Here is an 18089-nt window from a genome sequence, read left to right on the forward strand (position 1 = left end):
TTTTACTGCGCAGTGAACACAAATTTATCTACAACGTGGTAACAAAACATTATGTGTTTTTTGCAGTTCTCGCGAATATAATGTAACAGCAATACAGGCCTTAGAGGCACTTGACTTCTATAGCATTGACTAGATTTCTTCTATGTCAGTCCGGAAGGCATCAAACCACCTCTTTCGTGATCTCCCTATTCTTTTCTTGTCTGATTCTCCTGTTGCAAAACTATTAGAATGCTTCTTTCTTCGTGACCCGTCAAAATAGCCCTGTCAAAACAGCCCCGTCAAAAAAGCCCCGTCAAAATAGCCCGAACACAAAATAGCCTCGACAAAATAGCCCGCAAACAAAATAGCCCCGACAAAATAGATCGCAAACAAAATAGATCACACACAAAATAGCCCCGGTCAAAACAGCCCCGGCTAAAATAGCCCCGGCTAAAACAGCCTCTTATAAACAATTACATAATTATTTATACAAGGTGTCCAAAAACTTTTTTTAATTTAAATTATTTGACAAAAAGGAAGAATGTATTTAATTTAAAATGCATTTTACTGTTGCCCGAAAACAGAAAAAAATGTTTATATCATTTAACATTGATTTTCGCTTAACTTAAATGTTCAAACTTCCAAGAGGCAGGGAAGACAGGACTCGAGTTCTCTGAAAAGACCATTTTTATTTAATGTGGTTAAGATAAACATCTGAATAGAGGATAATTACCATTTCCGAAAAAATGTATTTTTAAGGAATTATTTCATGATGAATTCTGAATGGAGCTTTTTTGTCGGGGCTATTTTGTCGGCGGGCTATTATTCCGCGGGTATTTTGTCTGCAGGCTATTTTGTCGGAGCTATTTTGTGTGCGGGATATTATGTCGGGGCTATTTTGTCGGAGCTTTTTTGACGGGGCTATTTTGAAGGGGTACCCTTCTTTCTTGTAGCATTCGTAGAATATGTTCCAACCATCTAACTGTCTGTCCTCATTCTTTGTGTCATTTTGGGTCTTTTTTGGTACGAATGCTACAAGAAAGAAGGTACCCCGTCAAAATAGCCCCGTCAAAAAAGCTCCGACAAAATAGCCCCGAGATTCTTTCTTGTAGCATTCGTAGAATATGTTCCAACCATCTAACTGTCTGTGTTCTCATTCTTTGTGTTATTTTGGTTCTTTTATACATCTCCATTAGCATCATCCATTCTTTTATACATCATCCATTACATCTCCTGGTTTGTTCGTTTGCGTCATTCAATTTTAGCCTTCTTTATACCACCAAAAACTTATCTCAAGATTTTCCTCTCCCAAATCTCTATCTCTTTTTTCTTTCTGATTCTTTTTCCAAATTCCATATCCATATAACCCCGTTGGTCTCATTCTTATTATTTCATAGGTTCGAATCTTAGCTGCCTGGGACGTGCTTTTTGCCTTCAAGAGTGCGTTTATTGATGCTACTACTTTGTTTTCCTTTAACCACCGTTTAACTATATCTTTATCTTCGACTTCTCTATTTGTAACTGTTTCTCCAAGGTACTCCAATTGTGATACCTTCTAGTTGTTTTCTGCATACTCTTTATCTTTTTTTTTCTTTTGGTTTTAAAATGCTCATTACTTTTTTTGTGTTATTTCTAATCTAATATTTTCCCTTTTTGCGTTGTTCCTCTGCGATAGGATTCTTTTGCAGTCCTCATCAAACCAGTGTTTTTTCTTTTCTCTTTCTGCTTTCCCAATCCTAAGGTCTGCCTCTTCTCACGATTGTTTGTATTAGTTCCCATTCGTCCTCAATGTTCTCGTCGTGATTCTTTCAATATCTTATTTTTTCCTCTGTTCTCTTTGTTACATGAGAGCTGCTCTAATTGGTATTTTTTCCGTTGTTTCCTTTTCTTGGTTATTTGGGAATTTCTTGCTAAGATTGTCTATTGTCACTATACTGTCACTGTCAGCATCTGCTCATTTGTAGCTTATACAATCAGTCACGGATCTAGTTCAATGAGAACATGGCCTATTTAGTTTCTCATTTTCCCAGCAGGCGAGATCCAGGTTATAATCATACTTATTAGTCCTTGAAATATGTGCTCAGCAAAATTGCATATACCATGAAGAGATTATGTGGGAAACTGTAACAATCAGTGATGTATTGTGCAAGTATGAGTGAGTAGGTTAATATATATTTTTGCAAATTTTCGCTTGAATGGGTTAGATCTTTAGACTTCAAAATGGTGGAGTTTTTATTGTCAAATGTTAAGAAGACAAGTCAACAAATGAATGTTTTAAACTTATCCCCAGAAAGCAGAGTTCACAGTTTGAATGTGTATGTATCTTTCTACTGGTGATTGGTGAATTTATGATGCTTCAATCGGAAATACTTTTGGCGCCTTGTTGTACCAGTCTAGTGGCAAAACTAAAAAGATACGATCTCATTTGGCAAAGAAGATAGTGCTTTTCCATAAGGATAACGCAGCTGCCTATAGGTCTTGCGATTGTTGTAGTCAAAATTCATGAATTGTATTAATGACAAGCCCTTTCCCCAGATGTGAATAGAGTTCTTTATTTTTTATTTTCTTTATTATCTCATACAAATATTGAAAAATTATTGTTATAAAGCATATATACAGTGCGCTGGAATAAGAAGTGTTACCCCCCCTTATTAACTTATATATTTCTAGCACATAAGCAAAACGCTCGGACAGGTCGATTTTTAAAATAATCATAATATATTATAGCAACATTGTTTCGAAGTTTACGCGATCACTCTTCAGGTGACAGGCATAACTTTGATTTTTTTAAATAGGAAAGTACATCATGTTGCACCTCATTTAAAAGCTTTTGAAATGCTGATTACAAAAATGTATATTACTTTAACCCTGTTTGAGAGCGTAGGCGCAAAATTTCGGCCGAATTACTTTTAAATGCATTAATTTTTTTCGAATCCTTAGAAATTTAATAAGTATTTTTGAAAAATTTAAACGCAGAATGAAATATTACAGTATTATCGATGGCCTAAAGTACCTGAGAACTTCTATAATGTCTATTTTAATAAGACACAGGGGTGAAAAAATGAGAAAATTTAGTCTGATTTTTAATTTCAAATATATCATTCAAAAGAAACTTTGTGTTTATTCTAAGAGACTTTCTGCCCTCCGTAATATTGTAATCTGTCCGAGCGTTTTGCTTTTGTGCTAAAAATAAATAAGTTAATAAGGGGGGTAAGACTTATTCCAGTGCACTGTATGACCCGGAAAGAAGTTAGCCTCTTGGCATAAAGGAAATGGAAAAATGTTGTTTTGGGCATTCCTTGAGAAGATTTTTATTCCATTTCACCAGGAGAATTCAACAATATGAATATAATAGAAATAATAATGCTTGTGTTTTATTCTCAATCTAAATCATGTCGTAAACAAACATCACCTCTATTGTATTTGCTTTCAACAGGTACTCCTACGTACTGTTATTTCTCTTATCTTGTATCAGCTTGTAACCCAATAAAAAAATTACAATCGATTGTATCTTCTCGATGCAATAAATAGCAATTTCTCTAACAGCTGTTTGGATTGGTGGACGTGGTAACTGTGATCGTGTGCATTATATTATTAATAAACTCATGAAGCGAGTGAGTAAAACACTCTTGTAACTGTAACCTGTAACGGAACACGAACAACGATTTCAATAAGGATGCTAGATGACTTTCATTCAAAATGAATATGCCCTACTTACGGATAATCGGGAAAGATTTCGCGAATCCGGTTTAAGTATCATAAAAACGAATCTTTGCATATCATTACGTAAAAATTTAAGCTTTTTTTTTTAAATGAAAGTGATGAACAAATTTCAACATTATATTCAACATTATAAAATATCATTATTATTATTTATTAAACTCAACAGGCCTTGAAGACCTAGGGCTGAAAGATTTAATTTTTTCTTACAATAATCACTATTGCATATTATAATATTTTCAAAACTATATCCTATACTACTGTATACAATATTACATTCATTCATATAAAACACTTAATTAGTCTTTCCATACATTTCTTGACAACTTCCTTCCTTTGTTTTCTGTCCAAAGCTTTTTCTTTCCAATTCACAATATTACTTTTTTGTAAGTCTTCATATACGCTGTCCTTCCATCTCCTTCTTGGTCTACCTATTCTTTTTTGTATTGGTTTACGTGATAGTACACGTAAAAAAGATATCAAAATGGTCACTGGCCTTCTCACTCGACATTGCCCTCTAAGGTATCATTAAAAAAAAAAGAATGTTCTGAAGCTATTTTCTTGTGGCATTTTTATAATCAATTACTTTTAATGGGAAATAGCCACAATTTTACCAAAAAAATGATTTTATTAACGTTTCGAAGCCCAAATCGGGTTTCGTTGTCACAATACAAAATACTACTAAAATAAACAAAAATGTTGTTGCTAAGTAAAAAAATTCTTCTAATAATTTATTTAATCTGACTTATTTATATTGGTAATTCAGACGTATATTATACATTTTAAAGTAGAAGACTTTAAAATGATATCGCCAATATTTATGAGTTGCGTTCCTGGGACGACTTTACTAAAATATAGTTCATTCGATTACATGAAATCAATCCCAACTCAAGAATATCAGTCACAAAAAAAATCATAGCATGTGATCTGTCTTTAAAAAGACAACCAAATGCAACGATGACAGTAAAATTCTCGCGTTAGAGATTCCATAGTAAATCACGAGGGAAAACCAGGAAAAAACCTTGTGATACTATCCCGACATCGTAAGTATTTGGTCTTACATTTAATTTACTTTAAAAAAACTAATACCAAATTCTGACTTTAATATGTTTAAATTATAAATAATAATAATACATAGTAAATCTATGTATTAGATAGATGTAGAAATTAGAAGAATTTTTTTACTTAGCAACAACATTTTTGTTTATTTTAGTAGTATTTTGTATTTTGACAACGAAACCCGATTTGGGCTTCGAAACGTTAATAAAATCATTTTTTTGGTAAAAGTGTGGCTCATTTCCCATTAAAACTAATTGATTAAAAAAAGAATGTGTACTTTGTACGTACGTAAGAAGTTATACTTCTATTTTATAATTTCAAAGAAATAAATATACTTAACAGGTTATTTGTATTTTATTTAAATATTAAACTAACTTTCTTACCTACCACTTTAAAAAAATGTTATTAAAACAATACCAAAAATAAAAAAAATAAAAAAAAAAAGAATGTGTGTGTACTTTGTACGCACGTAAGAAGATATTCTTCTATTATATAATAGGTAATTTAAACGAAGTAAATATACTTAAAAGGTTATTTGTATTTTATTTAAAAATCAATCTAACTTTCTTATCTACCACTTTCAAAAAATTTTTATTAAAACAACCAAAAATAAAAAAAATATGAATCGCCCAGGAATTGAACCCGCAACCTTCCAATCTCAGTGCTAACGCATTTCCCACTATTCCAACGAGGCCCTAGAAATAGACATGTAAGTTTCGGATATAATTACACAACACGGCGACATATAGTGTAAAAATGTTATGCTTACATAATATTTCATTATTTTACTACAGGGAAACACAAATCCAAAAACACAAGAATTATAATAAATAATACATTTCCTAAAACCACTAATATATTCTTTTAATGACTTATTTGCACGGTTACAGATACATAGGTACATACCTATCTTAAAAGATTAGCAATGAACTACATACTGTCAGAACTACATACTGTCAGTGTGCGCAGGCGCGCGGATCATGTACAATTTTACCCTCAATCGATTCGCCGCTAAAGAAGAATATCTTCAAAAAGAATATGAATCGTCCGGGATTTGAACCCGGGACCTCTCGATCTCCGGTCACACGCTGTCCCACTGAGCTATATTCCCTTCGCTTTGACAGGTTACAAGATTTCTCATACATACTGACAAATTTAATAGACCAAGTGAAGTATACAAAAATACTTTAAATATACTTACTGTTATTATAAAATATCTTATTCCCGAGGAAGACAAATCCAAAGACACAAAAATTATAATATAATACATTTACTAAAAACACTAATACATATATCCTTTTAATGCGCGCAAGCTCACAGACAGATATTTTAAATATTGATTTCTATGACGTAACTATATTTTTAATCTCTACATATTTCCTTTTTGTTAATACATATTTGACAAAAAAATATTCAGTTTTATTTTATTTTTTTCTAGGCTGTCGATTGGTGGTCAGTTGGTGTCTTAACCTATGAACTTTTGACTGGGGGATCTCCGTTTACAGTGGAAGGCGAGAAAAATACCCAACAAGAAATTTCCAAAAGAATATTGAAGTCAGCTCCTCCGATTCCAAAATGTAAGTAGGCCATAAAAATATAATAGGTACGTGTACTTATGTTAAAAAAAAAACGAAAACTTTCATTTTTTCAGTTTTTTCTGAATTACAATATCTTTTCTTCTTCAGGTGCAAATCCACTAATGGATGATAGCGATCAAATTTTCCATAAACTCTCTGTTTCTTGCAATATGTATCAGAGATTGTATGTCGTATGTCGTTAATCCCTGCCCATTGCCTTATGTTTCGGAGTCAGAACATTTTCTTGCGTTCCATTCCACTCTTGCCGTCAATTTTACCCTCGATTATAAGTTGGAGGAACTAGTATTTTTCATTTCGCATCATGTGACCTAGATACGCCGTTTTCCTTTTCCTGATTGTTTCGAAAAGTTGGCGCTCTTGGTTGATTCTTTTCAGGACATCTACATTTGTGACTTTCGCCGTCCATGGTATCTTTAGGATACGGCGATAAAGCCATATCTCGAAAGCTTCCAATCTGTTTATATCCCTCGTTTTGAGTGTCCAGCCCTCTACGCTATATATCAGCACCGACCATACGTAGCATTTAGTAAACCTTAGTGTCAGTTGAAGATCGAACTCTGAACAAGTCAGTACCTTCCTGAATTTTATGAAAGCTTGTCGAGCTTGCTCAATGCGACATTTTACTTCCCTATCCGATGCCCAGTCTTTAAAAAGCCACGTTCCTAGGTATTTAAATTTGCTCACTCTTTCAATGGACTTGGCCAGTGCTATGGTTGAGTTTCAAGTGCATCCAAGTTTCTGGAGATGATCATGAATTTGGTCTCTTTGGCATTAATCTCTAATCTCATTCGCTTACTGTATTCTCCGATTATAGTGACAAGTTGTGGAAGATCGACTATGTTGTCACAAATTAAGACACCATCATCAGCATATCGTATGTTGTTAATCAATACTCCATTCACTTTGATTCCCATATCTGCATCTTCCAAAGACTCTTGAAATATAGCTTCCGAATAAATAAATAAAAATGTCAGATGTTGCGAACACTTAAGTGTCACTCCTCACTTAGGAAGACGATCAAGAACAGTTCCAAATTCAGCGGTATTCCAACATATGACGGATTCTGACCACCCTATTAGTCGTAAGGACTTCTCAATCATTGATCATGCAAGTTCTCCAACGGAACTCAGCATCAAGGAGGCATTATCCATATTTCTTTTGAAGCCACCCTTAAACACGCAACAAGACATGGCGTGTTTGAAATTATTGACTTAACCCAATAATTGTCAATGTCATTTTTACGTTTTCATTAATTATTGTTTGTTCCTTTAAAATTATTTTAAAGCATCCGCTCAAGAAACTTATTATTCTGACGATGATTAAAGTAATAATTCAAACGTCACCATAAAGTTTAATTTAGTTATGGGTTTTATCTTTAAGTTTATTATTTTTATCAAATAAATAAAAGACAGGAAAGCACAAATCCCTGTCGGACACCCCTTCTTATATGCATGGGTTTGAATATAGAATTGTCTATTTTTAATTGTGCCGTTTGATACCAGTACAGGTTATACAATTACAAAGTCACAATAACTAAATGTAGTCAAATTATTCCTCCCTTACGTCATCATCCCTTATAGTAGGGGAGCAAAGTATGCTAAATGTGCAGTCACTCGAGCGCTTTGGGGACCTATTGGGTTGTGAAGAGTAGGTCCTAAAACCAAAAAAAGTTAAGTAAAATTTTCCGTTTTAGTGGGCGCTTTCCATTTTTTAATTTAATTTTACATTTCCAACAATCGTTTTTTCCGATTATAGCGCCCTCTATCCATAATTCGAAAAACTGTTTCGAATAAAAGTTGCTTATTTTTAAACAAAGAATCCAAATCTGCAATAAAAAATGGGGGCTCCCATTTAAGATTTTAAAGTAACTCCCCACCCCACCTCCGTGGGGGATCGTGTTTGATACCATTCGGTAGATTTTTCAAAAATATCGAATAAGTTTATTTTGCAGTTTTTCGATCTGATGTTTATTTTGCGAAATATCGCGTGATTTGTATTTAAAATTTTAAATTTACCACCCCCCCCCCTCTCCGTGGGTGTCATGTTTGGTATTCTTCGATAGATTTTTGAAAAATATTGAACACGTAGTTTCCAGTTTTTCGATCTGACGTTCATTTCGCGAAATATTCGCTTTTTTTTGTGAAACTTTTTGACTCACCCATTTCCGTACGCCCCGCTCAAATCGTCATATTTTTGAAATATACACTCTTCCATGTACTTAACTTACCTTATATTAATCTGGTAATTTCGAGTATTTTTAAGGATAGATTTTTTTTTCGGGCCCCCTGAACGAACTCCCCTGTGTTAAGAGCCAATATATGGTAGAGGTACATCTGCAAGGTACCACGTTTCTCCCCATATGATAATCTGACGCGCTCAAGTAACTGCAAAAATCCCCGCTTGGGCTCCCCTACCATTATGCTTATCATGCCTTTTTACTTCATAGTGTGCCACATCCTTGTGTGACTCTCTTTGCAGCAGTTCTGAAGAGTTCTGTTGATGTTTTTCCACTCCACTGCTATAAATTTGTCAAAATCTGCATCCCTTTTCTGCTGTCCAAAGGAATATCGTATTATCAGCATATCTTGGGATTATTCACTAGTTCCGTTAATTGGTGTGTCTTCATTTTCGCTTTCTATTGCCTCTTTACTCTTTAGTAAAGAGGACAGTAAACATTCTTGTCGTACTACTCGTATTATGGCCTTCTGATATCAGTATAAATTGATAATGATTATCACATCTTGATAATCTATTTCTGTGTTCCGTAATAAAACGCTTCAACCGCCCTATTAGAGTATATTTTCCATTTCTTCAAGTTTGGTTTGTTTTATCAGATATCTATTTCTACTGCTGTTTTCTTTTAGGCCTCTCTTCAATCCTAACCCCCCGGAGGGAGTGTAGTGGTCGACGTGATGTCGTGTATTGTCCGTCTCCAAAGATCTCTGTCTCTGGTCATTTCTTTTAACTCATGCATAGGTCTTTTACATATTCCTGTAATCTGATCGATCCATCTTGTTGGGGATCTTCCTCGTGATCTTCGGCCTTCCACCTTTCCTTGTATAATGGGTCTTTCCATGTTTTCTGTGTTGGCTCTCATAACATGTCCAAAGTATTTTAATTGTTGGAGATGGACTTTACTGGAGAGTCGTTGGCTAACTTTTAGCTCTCTTAAAATTGAATTATTTGTTCTATGGTCGGTCCAAGGAACTCATAGCATTCGTATCCAACAGAACATTTCAGTGGCGTCTATCTTTCTTCTTTCCGAATTTCTCAGGGTCCAAGATTCACATCCGTAAGTTAGTATTGGGAATATTAAGCAGCTGATCAACCTCATCTTTAACGCGCTTGAAATTTGACAGTCCTTCCATATTGTGGTCATTTTTGCTGTGGCGACTTTTGCTAGATCACATCTACGTTTTATTTCTTCCTGTAGTGACCCTCTGTTTGTGATTCTTTTAGGTATATACCCAAATTTCAGTTCAAACAATTTTGTTAAGTTCTGTTAAGACCGAAGACATAGGCTCTGAAGGACACACTGTCCTTCAGACCCTATGTTTTCGATCAACTCTTGAATCCTCTTCTTTTCCTGTGCGTAAGCTTTGTAAGAGTGTTATGGTTTGGGAAACATTTCTTTAGATATAATTTTGTTTATCTTGTTTTTTTGTTTCAATTCATTCATCTTCTGATTGCGTTGGACCACACTGAATTTAAGGAGTGCGATCGGGAAACATCTTATTTATTCTTGTTAGGATTTGTTTTCCATTACTGACTTTTGCTTTCTTTTAGCTGTGGGAAAAGATGTAGCAGATTTTATTAGCAAATTATTAGTAAAGGATCCTAGGAAACGCTTAGGAGGTGGAGAGGAAGATGCCAAAGAACTGAAACGACATCCGTTCTTCAAATGCTTGGATTGGAATAAGTTAGCCAGAAAGGAAATACCCGCTCCATTTATACCTGTGATAAGGTAAACACTATTATTATATAAAATTTAAAAAAACATTACTTATTGAATATCATAACTTCATGAATTCACATCTACCATCTTACCATCTACCATCATCTTACATCTTGTAAGTACAGAATTGTCGAAATATTTAAGGGGACTTTTACTTTCTACATTTTCAAAAAGTCGATTTTGTTTTTGTTTTACCTAATAATATTCTTTGGTATCACAGAAATACTGTCCTAAAATTTTATTAAAAAATTCGAAATAGAAATGAAAAGTTGAAGTAGAAAGTTATAGCTGTATTTATAACGGTATCTACTCAAGCTAAAACTCTTTTTTTTTAATTTTAAATTTTTATAAAATTGGATGGTTTTACAAAACCACCATTTGTTTGCGTACGTTTCAACCTCTTAAAACAATGTCCCGGGAAAGCAGAAAAGTGTCTCCCAAATTAAAATGAATATTTTATAAGACAACGCATCCTGCAGTGGTGAACGACAACTAAGTGTTTAAAAAAATTTTAGTATACAGTCGAACCAGCTTATTGGAATAGCCTTCGTGCCAAACAAAAATATTCTTATAACCGGGATATTCTAATAACCGATCATTGGTGGCTAACCGTAATAAGTGTACCGAATATACGTACAGTCGGAAAAATGAAAGAACGATCACATCAATCACATATTATTCAGATTATTAATAATCCTTCTCTCTCGTTTGTTATTTATGAAAAAAAAAACAGCAAATACAAAATATGTGATTGATGTGATCGTTCATGGGTATTCTTTCATTTTTCCGACTGTAATAATAGTACATACTATGTTAATATGTATATTATGTATATGGTTTTAGGTATTTTTATGTCAATACATAATACAATAGCGTAACGTATTTATTAAAAAACCAAATTACATTATATTATGTGAATGCATACAGTAATTAATATGAAATGTATGCAATATACAGATTATTTAAATATTTTCGTATTAAAATACATAATATACTTAATAAGAAAATTATTTATTTAGTCTTGAAAAATAATCGGTAATTGTAGCTTGTTTTTTTGTTACATAAAATACTAGTCACTTTTGTTGCTCGGAATTATAAAAATTAGAAAAATTTACAATGGTTTGGGTATCCCGAAAACGTTTTATAACTTTACAAGCAATTAGTATGGGCAAACTGTTTCTTAAAAATTTTATAGCAGGCAACTGGGTGGCTATATGTATAGTTTGTAGACAAAGGAAATTATTTTACGACTGAATTTGTCGGTAAACGATTGAATTGGTACTCATAACAACGCCATAAAATATTTATTGCCTATCTGACAAACCCAAATAATATAAATAAAACAGCACTACAGGCCTTCGAAGCCCTTAGCGAGCAACCATAGTACAAGCATAATTTAAATTTTTAGGAAATTCGAAATTGTAATTAAAAATTTATTCGTTGACCTCAAAAATATTCTAATAAGCGTTATTGCTTAATTATTACATATTCCAATAAACGGATACATATATTAAGGAGTAAATGGAAACGTTTCGGGACTTCGAATTTATATTCCATAAACCGGGATATTCCTATAACCGGTACTCTAATAAGCGGGTTCGACTGTACCTCAAAACCTTCTAACAATGCATACAAAAATATTAATCATAAATGCAATAGTTTTTTAACAATATTTAAAAACTGTCTTTTTTCCAATTTAGAAAATACCCTTAAGAAAACTATGAAAATTTGGAGAGGCAATGTTAGCCTACACAATAAGAACTGTTACATTACAAAACATATTTATTTTTTTTTTCTATTTTTTTAGGAACGAATTGGACGTGTCCAATTTCAGCGAAGAATTCACTGCTTTGCCCCCAACAGACTCCCCGGCCGTCGTTCCTCTCAATTATGACAAGATCTTCAAGGGATACTCCTACGTCGCACCTTCCGTTCTCTTCAGCAAAAACGTCATATCGGATGATCTCCTTCGACCCAACAAAGAGCACGCTAACATCAAGAACTTCCGTTTGAGTAACAGTCCATTTTTCCAAAACTTCGATATCGACTTCAATGAAGAGATCCTTGGAGACGGTACCTTCTCCATCTGCAGGAAATGTGTTAATAGGCAAACCGACAAAGAATATGCTGTGAAGATCGTGAGTAGAGCTAGAGATTGTACCCAAGAGATCAATCTGTTAAGAGCCTGTCAAGGTAATCCGAACATAGTAACCCTGCACGATGTTGTCCAAGACGATAGTCACACATATCTCATCATGGAGTACTTAAAAGGAGGAGAGCTGTTCGATCGAATAAGAAGAAAGTCTAAATTTACTGAAAGTGAAGCTTCTTTAATTATGAGGAAACTGGTATCGGCTGTGAGCTTCATGCATTCGCGTGGGGTGGTCCACAGAGACCTTAAACCTGAGAACTTAGTATTCACGACTGAAGATGACGACGCCGAAATTAAGATAATTGATTTTGGCTTTGCTAGACTGAAACAGGAACAGGAATCACTTCATACTCCATGTTTTACCCTTCAGTATGCAGCTCCCGAAGTTTTGAAAGGAGACGTAGAAGGATACGATGAAAACTGTGATTTGTGGAGTCTGGGAGTCATACTCTATACCATGCTTTGTGGTAAGTACATAAATTCACACTATTTGACTCCATCGACAACTTTTTTCTTAACACATTTACAATATTACTTCTCACCCCCTTCTACTGCTTCGTTCACATGTTCACATTCACACTTATAATTTATCTGGTACAATTCTCAATAATCTTGTTTTCATCTTCACCCATCAAACCATTTTCATCTATCCATAAGAGGAATATCATCATCCACACACATCCACATTATATAAATTTTCATCTATATACAACCCACCACCATATTCTACATATGACTATCCTCACCCTATCTATTCAATCTGTCATTACCAACATATAACACTCATCTATAGTAAAACCAAATCAAAAGTCTAATTTTCTTTCTGGGTCCCGTTCTTGTTCCATTCTCCATTCCCATTAATCTCATCATAGACATTTCATACCCATTCCCTCCTCCCTCCCCCTACTGTCATCTTCTTCTTATGGCGGTTTGGTTTTTAGACCCCTAGGGAACCGGGCAGCCTGCGGGGGCATTAGGAATTGTCGCCTAAGTTTGAGCTTGTGCTTTATTAATGATTCATCCCCCTAGATTATTTAAGACTTTGTTACACCTCAGTCACCTCCATTGTGACCTCTTTTCAAACCTACACAAATTCCAACAGCCACCACTAAGTTAAATAAATTCCATACCTTTAAATCAACACAAAATTGCTTTTTTAAATCTTAGGTCTTTTGACAACAAGTTTCTTTAGTTTTCGAATACAAACATTTGACAATATACGTGAATACATTTTTAACTACAACATTTAGTTTATTATATTTTAAATGATTATTTTTCACAATGGAGTGAGTGTTGTTACATCATTTCTTATTTTAACTAGCTGTACATCATAGTCTTTAAATATGACAGGTTAATTTTTCAACTTCCTGTGGAACTGTCACTTCTGTCATGTCATCGTTCATCCATCTATTTCATTGTCACTTGCTGCCATACTGTCACTATAGGGCTTTTCATTCACAATTACTTGTTTCGAGCTTCCGTGATATTTCGTATAATCCGTGTATATTAATATTATACACGGATTATGCGACATTTGACAGTAGCTCGAAACAAATGACAATCGATGAAAAGCCCTATGTGAACCTGAATGTTACCTGGGGCGTATTAACGAAATATTTCTTACATCCATGCTTAAGTGGAAACAGTAGCGATCAACAGGTAGCAACAAACGCGTTCCAAGATTGCGGCTCTAATTTTGAATATTTTGTCGAGATATTTGGCACACATATTCGTAATATAATAAAGAATGGCGGTACAGAGCCCAATTTCAGAAATATGTTAGTATGTGGAAATTACTCTACAACTAAATAAAATATTGAAAAAAGGAGCCTGTACCGCCATTAAGAAAGACAAAAAAATACACTATCTTCAAATAAACTTTTTTATCCCATGCCTAGATTTTGTGTAATCTTGGAACTACTAAAAATCGATTTTTTTATAACAAGAAATCGAACGTCACTGACTTGGCAACATTTCGCGTTTATGTGTATACAAATTATTGTTTTAGATAGTATAAACGTCACTGTCAGTGTCGAATTACCGACGCACTGTTGCCTCACTTTTGAAAGTTTGCAGAACTTTCGCAATATTGGACCGCGTTTGTTGCCACCTGTTGATCGCTACTGTATCACCTTAAGTTAGCATTTAACCGATGTTTCCTTGACGGATCACTTGTAAAGGGCTATGACCCACATATTTTTATAAAAATATATCTTGGTGGTTAGCATGTAAATTTCAAGTGAGTATAACCTACAACTTTTCGTAATCGTAGTGAAAATTTCAAAATCTTTGCATTATTTTACGAGGTTATATTCATTTTAGGTAAGCACTGATGATGATTGGTCAACCAATCGAAAACTAGTTCTGTGATGTATCCCTTTGTAGGGATTTTAAATATATGCCTTTTATAACTTTTATAAAGGATTTTATTGTTTTTTTCACTATTTGTCTTCTTCTTATATTAGGCGTCTTGACCTGTTCTTAACCGATTTTGAGCTTGTATTCGTAGCTGTGATGTGGACTGCTAGCTATCTCCCCGCCTTTTAAAGGGCCTTCCTATTGGTCGTTTGCCTGTTGGATTAATTTGAATCTCTGTCTATACGGGCTATTCTCTTGCTGTCCATTCTCGTCACATGCTGATTCCACTCTCGTCTTCTCTGTCTTCCCCACCGTACTATTAGATGGAGAGGCAGCGCTGAAAACTCTTGGAATTTACTAAAGCTAAATTTTTCACAGTTGATTCATGTGATTGTGTAGAGTGTAGAGAAACATACTGCGGTCGGTCAAGCGAAACGTAGAACAGGGGTTACTGAGAGGGTATCAAAGTTGCTTTCCTACGAAGGTAATTAAATCCATTTACTAAGGCTGAAAATCAGTACACACATTCTAAATTGAATATAAATAAAAGTTATTATAGTCGGTCAGCTGTATGACGGGACATCTGGGCGTGATGACGTAATCGACTATTTTTTTAAATGAGAATAGGGGTCGTGTGCTAGCTCATTTTAAAGGTTATGCAATTGTATATACAGTACTATAAACATTAAGATCATTATTTATACAGGGTGTCCAAATTTTTTTTTTGAATTATTGCTTAAACAATTACTTTAAATATAAATTTTTTTTTTGGACACCCTGTACAATTAATCATGTTAATGTTTATGTTACTGAATAGAGAATTGAATAACCTTTCAAATGAGCTAGCACTCGACCCCTATTCCCATTTATAAAAATAGTCGATTACGTCATCAAGCCCAAATGGATGACGTCACTAGTACGATATATATGTCAAAAATCATAATTTAAAAATCAAATAACTTTTGTATGTTACATTTTCTTCTAGTTCTGTAAATAAAGCAGTTTACAAGGGGGTTAAAATATAGTAAATAATCCTGTACATTCACTGGGGCTGACCGACGGGCTCTGTCCCGTCATACAGCTGACCGACTATAATAACTTTTATTTATATTTAATTTAGAATGTGTATACTGAATGTTACTTCCTAGTTTGTCTTCTTTGAAGAGATAATTGCAGTGCCATGTATGTTTTGCTTTCTTGACTATAGTTGACCATGTTTTTGTTTCCTTTGATTTTTTCCGATTCTCGTATTCCTACTTCTTTTATATCCTGGTAAATATCATCAATCCATCTCTTTCTGGGCCTACCTCTCGATCTCTTCTCGTTTAATTATTTTCTAAGTATGTACTGTTTTTTCTATTTCTCTTATCAGCCTGTAAGCAAGTTGGTTTAAACATAAATGTTGGAAAGACACAATACATGACAAACCTGGTACCAAGCGAAAATCTAAAAGTCGACTTCAACGAAATAGAATTGTTCCATAAATATAAATACTTAGGGCAGAGAATCAAACTGCCGAACTACAAAAAAAATCACCTTAGCATGTGCCGCATATGGAGCTCCATCAGACATCTTCAAGAGCAATATGCCAAATTATCTGAAAAAAAGATGACGTTCGACCAATGTGTGCTTCCAGTCATGACTTACGTTGGCGAAACACTGTCGTTAATCCAGTCCACGGTAAACAAACTTAGAGTGGCTCAAAGAAGAATGGAACGGTCACTACTTGGACTGACTCTCATGAGGGTTAGAAACGAGAAGATCAGAAGAAGAACAGGCGTCACAGATGTCAGAGCGAGTAGCAAGGCTGAAGTGGAATTGGGCGGGCCATGTAGCCAGAATGAAGGACGGGAGGTGGGCCAAAAAAATTACAGTGTGGATACCACGAGCAGACAGAAGTAGAGGTAGACCACCTACACGATGGACAGACGACGTCAAAAGGGTTGCTGGGAATTGGTTGTAGTAGGCGAAGACTGACAAAACTGGAAGACATTAGGGGAGGCCTATATTCAACTTTGGAGCAAAGGATAATGATGATGTATTAATATTTAATTAACTGTAAAATTTATTGATGTATAATGTTTTGTACTATTTTAGGTAAGGCTCCGTTCCACGCTAGGTCCAGAGACGAGACTGTATCTTCGATAATGACCAGAATCAAAGATGGAGACTTCAATTTTGATTCTGCCAACTGGCAGGGAGTCAGTAAAGAAGCCAAATTCGTCGTCGAGGGTCTTTTGACAGTGGACCCTTCTCAAAGACTGAGAATGATCGATCTCCAGAACAACAACTGGATTCAAGGCAGTCAGAACTTCTCTCAAACACCTCTCATGACGCCTGATGTACTTGGATCTACTGCTGAAAGGTTTGTGGAATGTTTGATATTCTTTTCGAAATCGGAATGCGTTGTCTATGTTTCCTTTATAATAGGAAACTTACATGCAATTTTAAATTCGAACAAATGCTATAAATCACAACAGAACATAATTTAAAATATATATCAAAGAAAAAAGTTGTTTTTGTCTTTCGTTTGCCCTAAAAACGATTAAAATCAAGAGAAAATTCAAATTATAGCAGCCAGTCCAAAACGCGCCCTTATTGGTCGTGACGTCATAAAGTTAAAAATGTTTAAGTTCGACCCATTCGTAATGGGTCATATTACCCGTATGCACGCCAATGGTGAATTTTTAATTGTATGTCAAAAAATGCGCAATAACTACCTCTTAAAACCTACCAAATTTCATTTGCATATCTCAACCGGTTTTAGAGCAATAAATAAATCGTCAGTTTGTAAGAAAAAATTCAACATCCCGTATCTCGGAAACGAAGCATTTACGGGCATATGTCTATAAAGCAAACTGTCATTATTTTTTCATTCAGAATTACCACTTTAAAGTTTGTCGCACTTATTTAGAAACACCCTGTATTGATGAAGAACGTTGCTAGTTGTTAAAGTACCTAACTTTTTTATTATCCAACATAAGCGAATGAATCAAAAAGCAAAATGTTTAGATGGCCTAAGGTTACAGTTGAGTTTTAATTTCAATATTTTATATACGCTAGAATATTCCACAGGGTGTTCCAAACTTTGAGAAAAAAACACACTATCATTGTTACACCCGGTATACAATGACACTTACCTCTTTAGCAACAATATTATTACATCGATATTCTTGAAGAATAAAGCTATAACATATTAAATCGAACTTTTAAAAATCACTAAAATCGAACAACGGGTTTAGGAAATATGAGACATTAAAAATGACCC

At 34.4% G+C, this 18089-nt stretch overlaps 1 protein-coding gene across 3 annotated transcripts in view; it reads left to right on the top strand.

Moving 5' to 3' along the window:
* Positions 1-18089, top strand: part of LOC126891786 (ribosomal protein S6 kinase alpha-5-like) — a 570345-nt gene that overhangs the window by 549006 nt on the left and 3250 nt on the right. For all 3 annotated transcript variants that reach the window (XM_050661058.1, XM_050661059.1, XM_050661057.1), the window contains exons 6-9: positions 6197-6335; positions 10143-10320; positions 12119-12930; positions 16919-17186. In XM_050661058.1, coding sequence (XP_050517015.1) covers positions 6197-6335; positions 10143-10320; positions 12119-12930; positions 16919-17186 — 1397 coding nt within the window. The remainder of the gene's footprint in view (positions 1-6196; positions 6336-10142; positions 10321-12118; positions 12931-16918; positions 17187-18089) is intronic.

This window comes from Diabrotica virgifera, chromosome 9, assembly GCF_917563875.1.
Source record: "Diabrotica virgifera virgifera chromosome 9, PGI_DIABVI_V3a".
NCBI lineage: Eukaryota > Metazoa > Arthropoda > Insecta > Coleoptera > Chrysomelidae > Diabrotica > Diabrotica virgifera.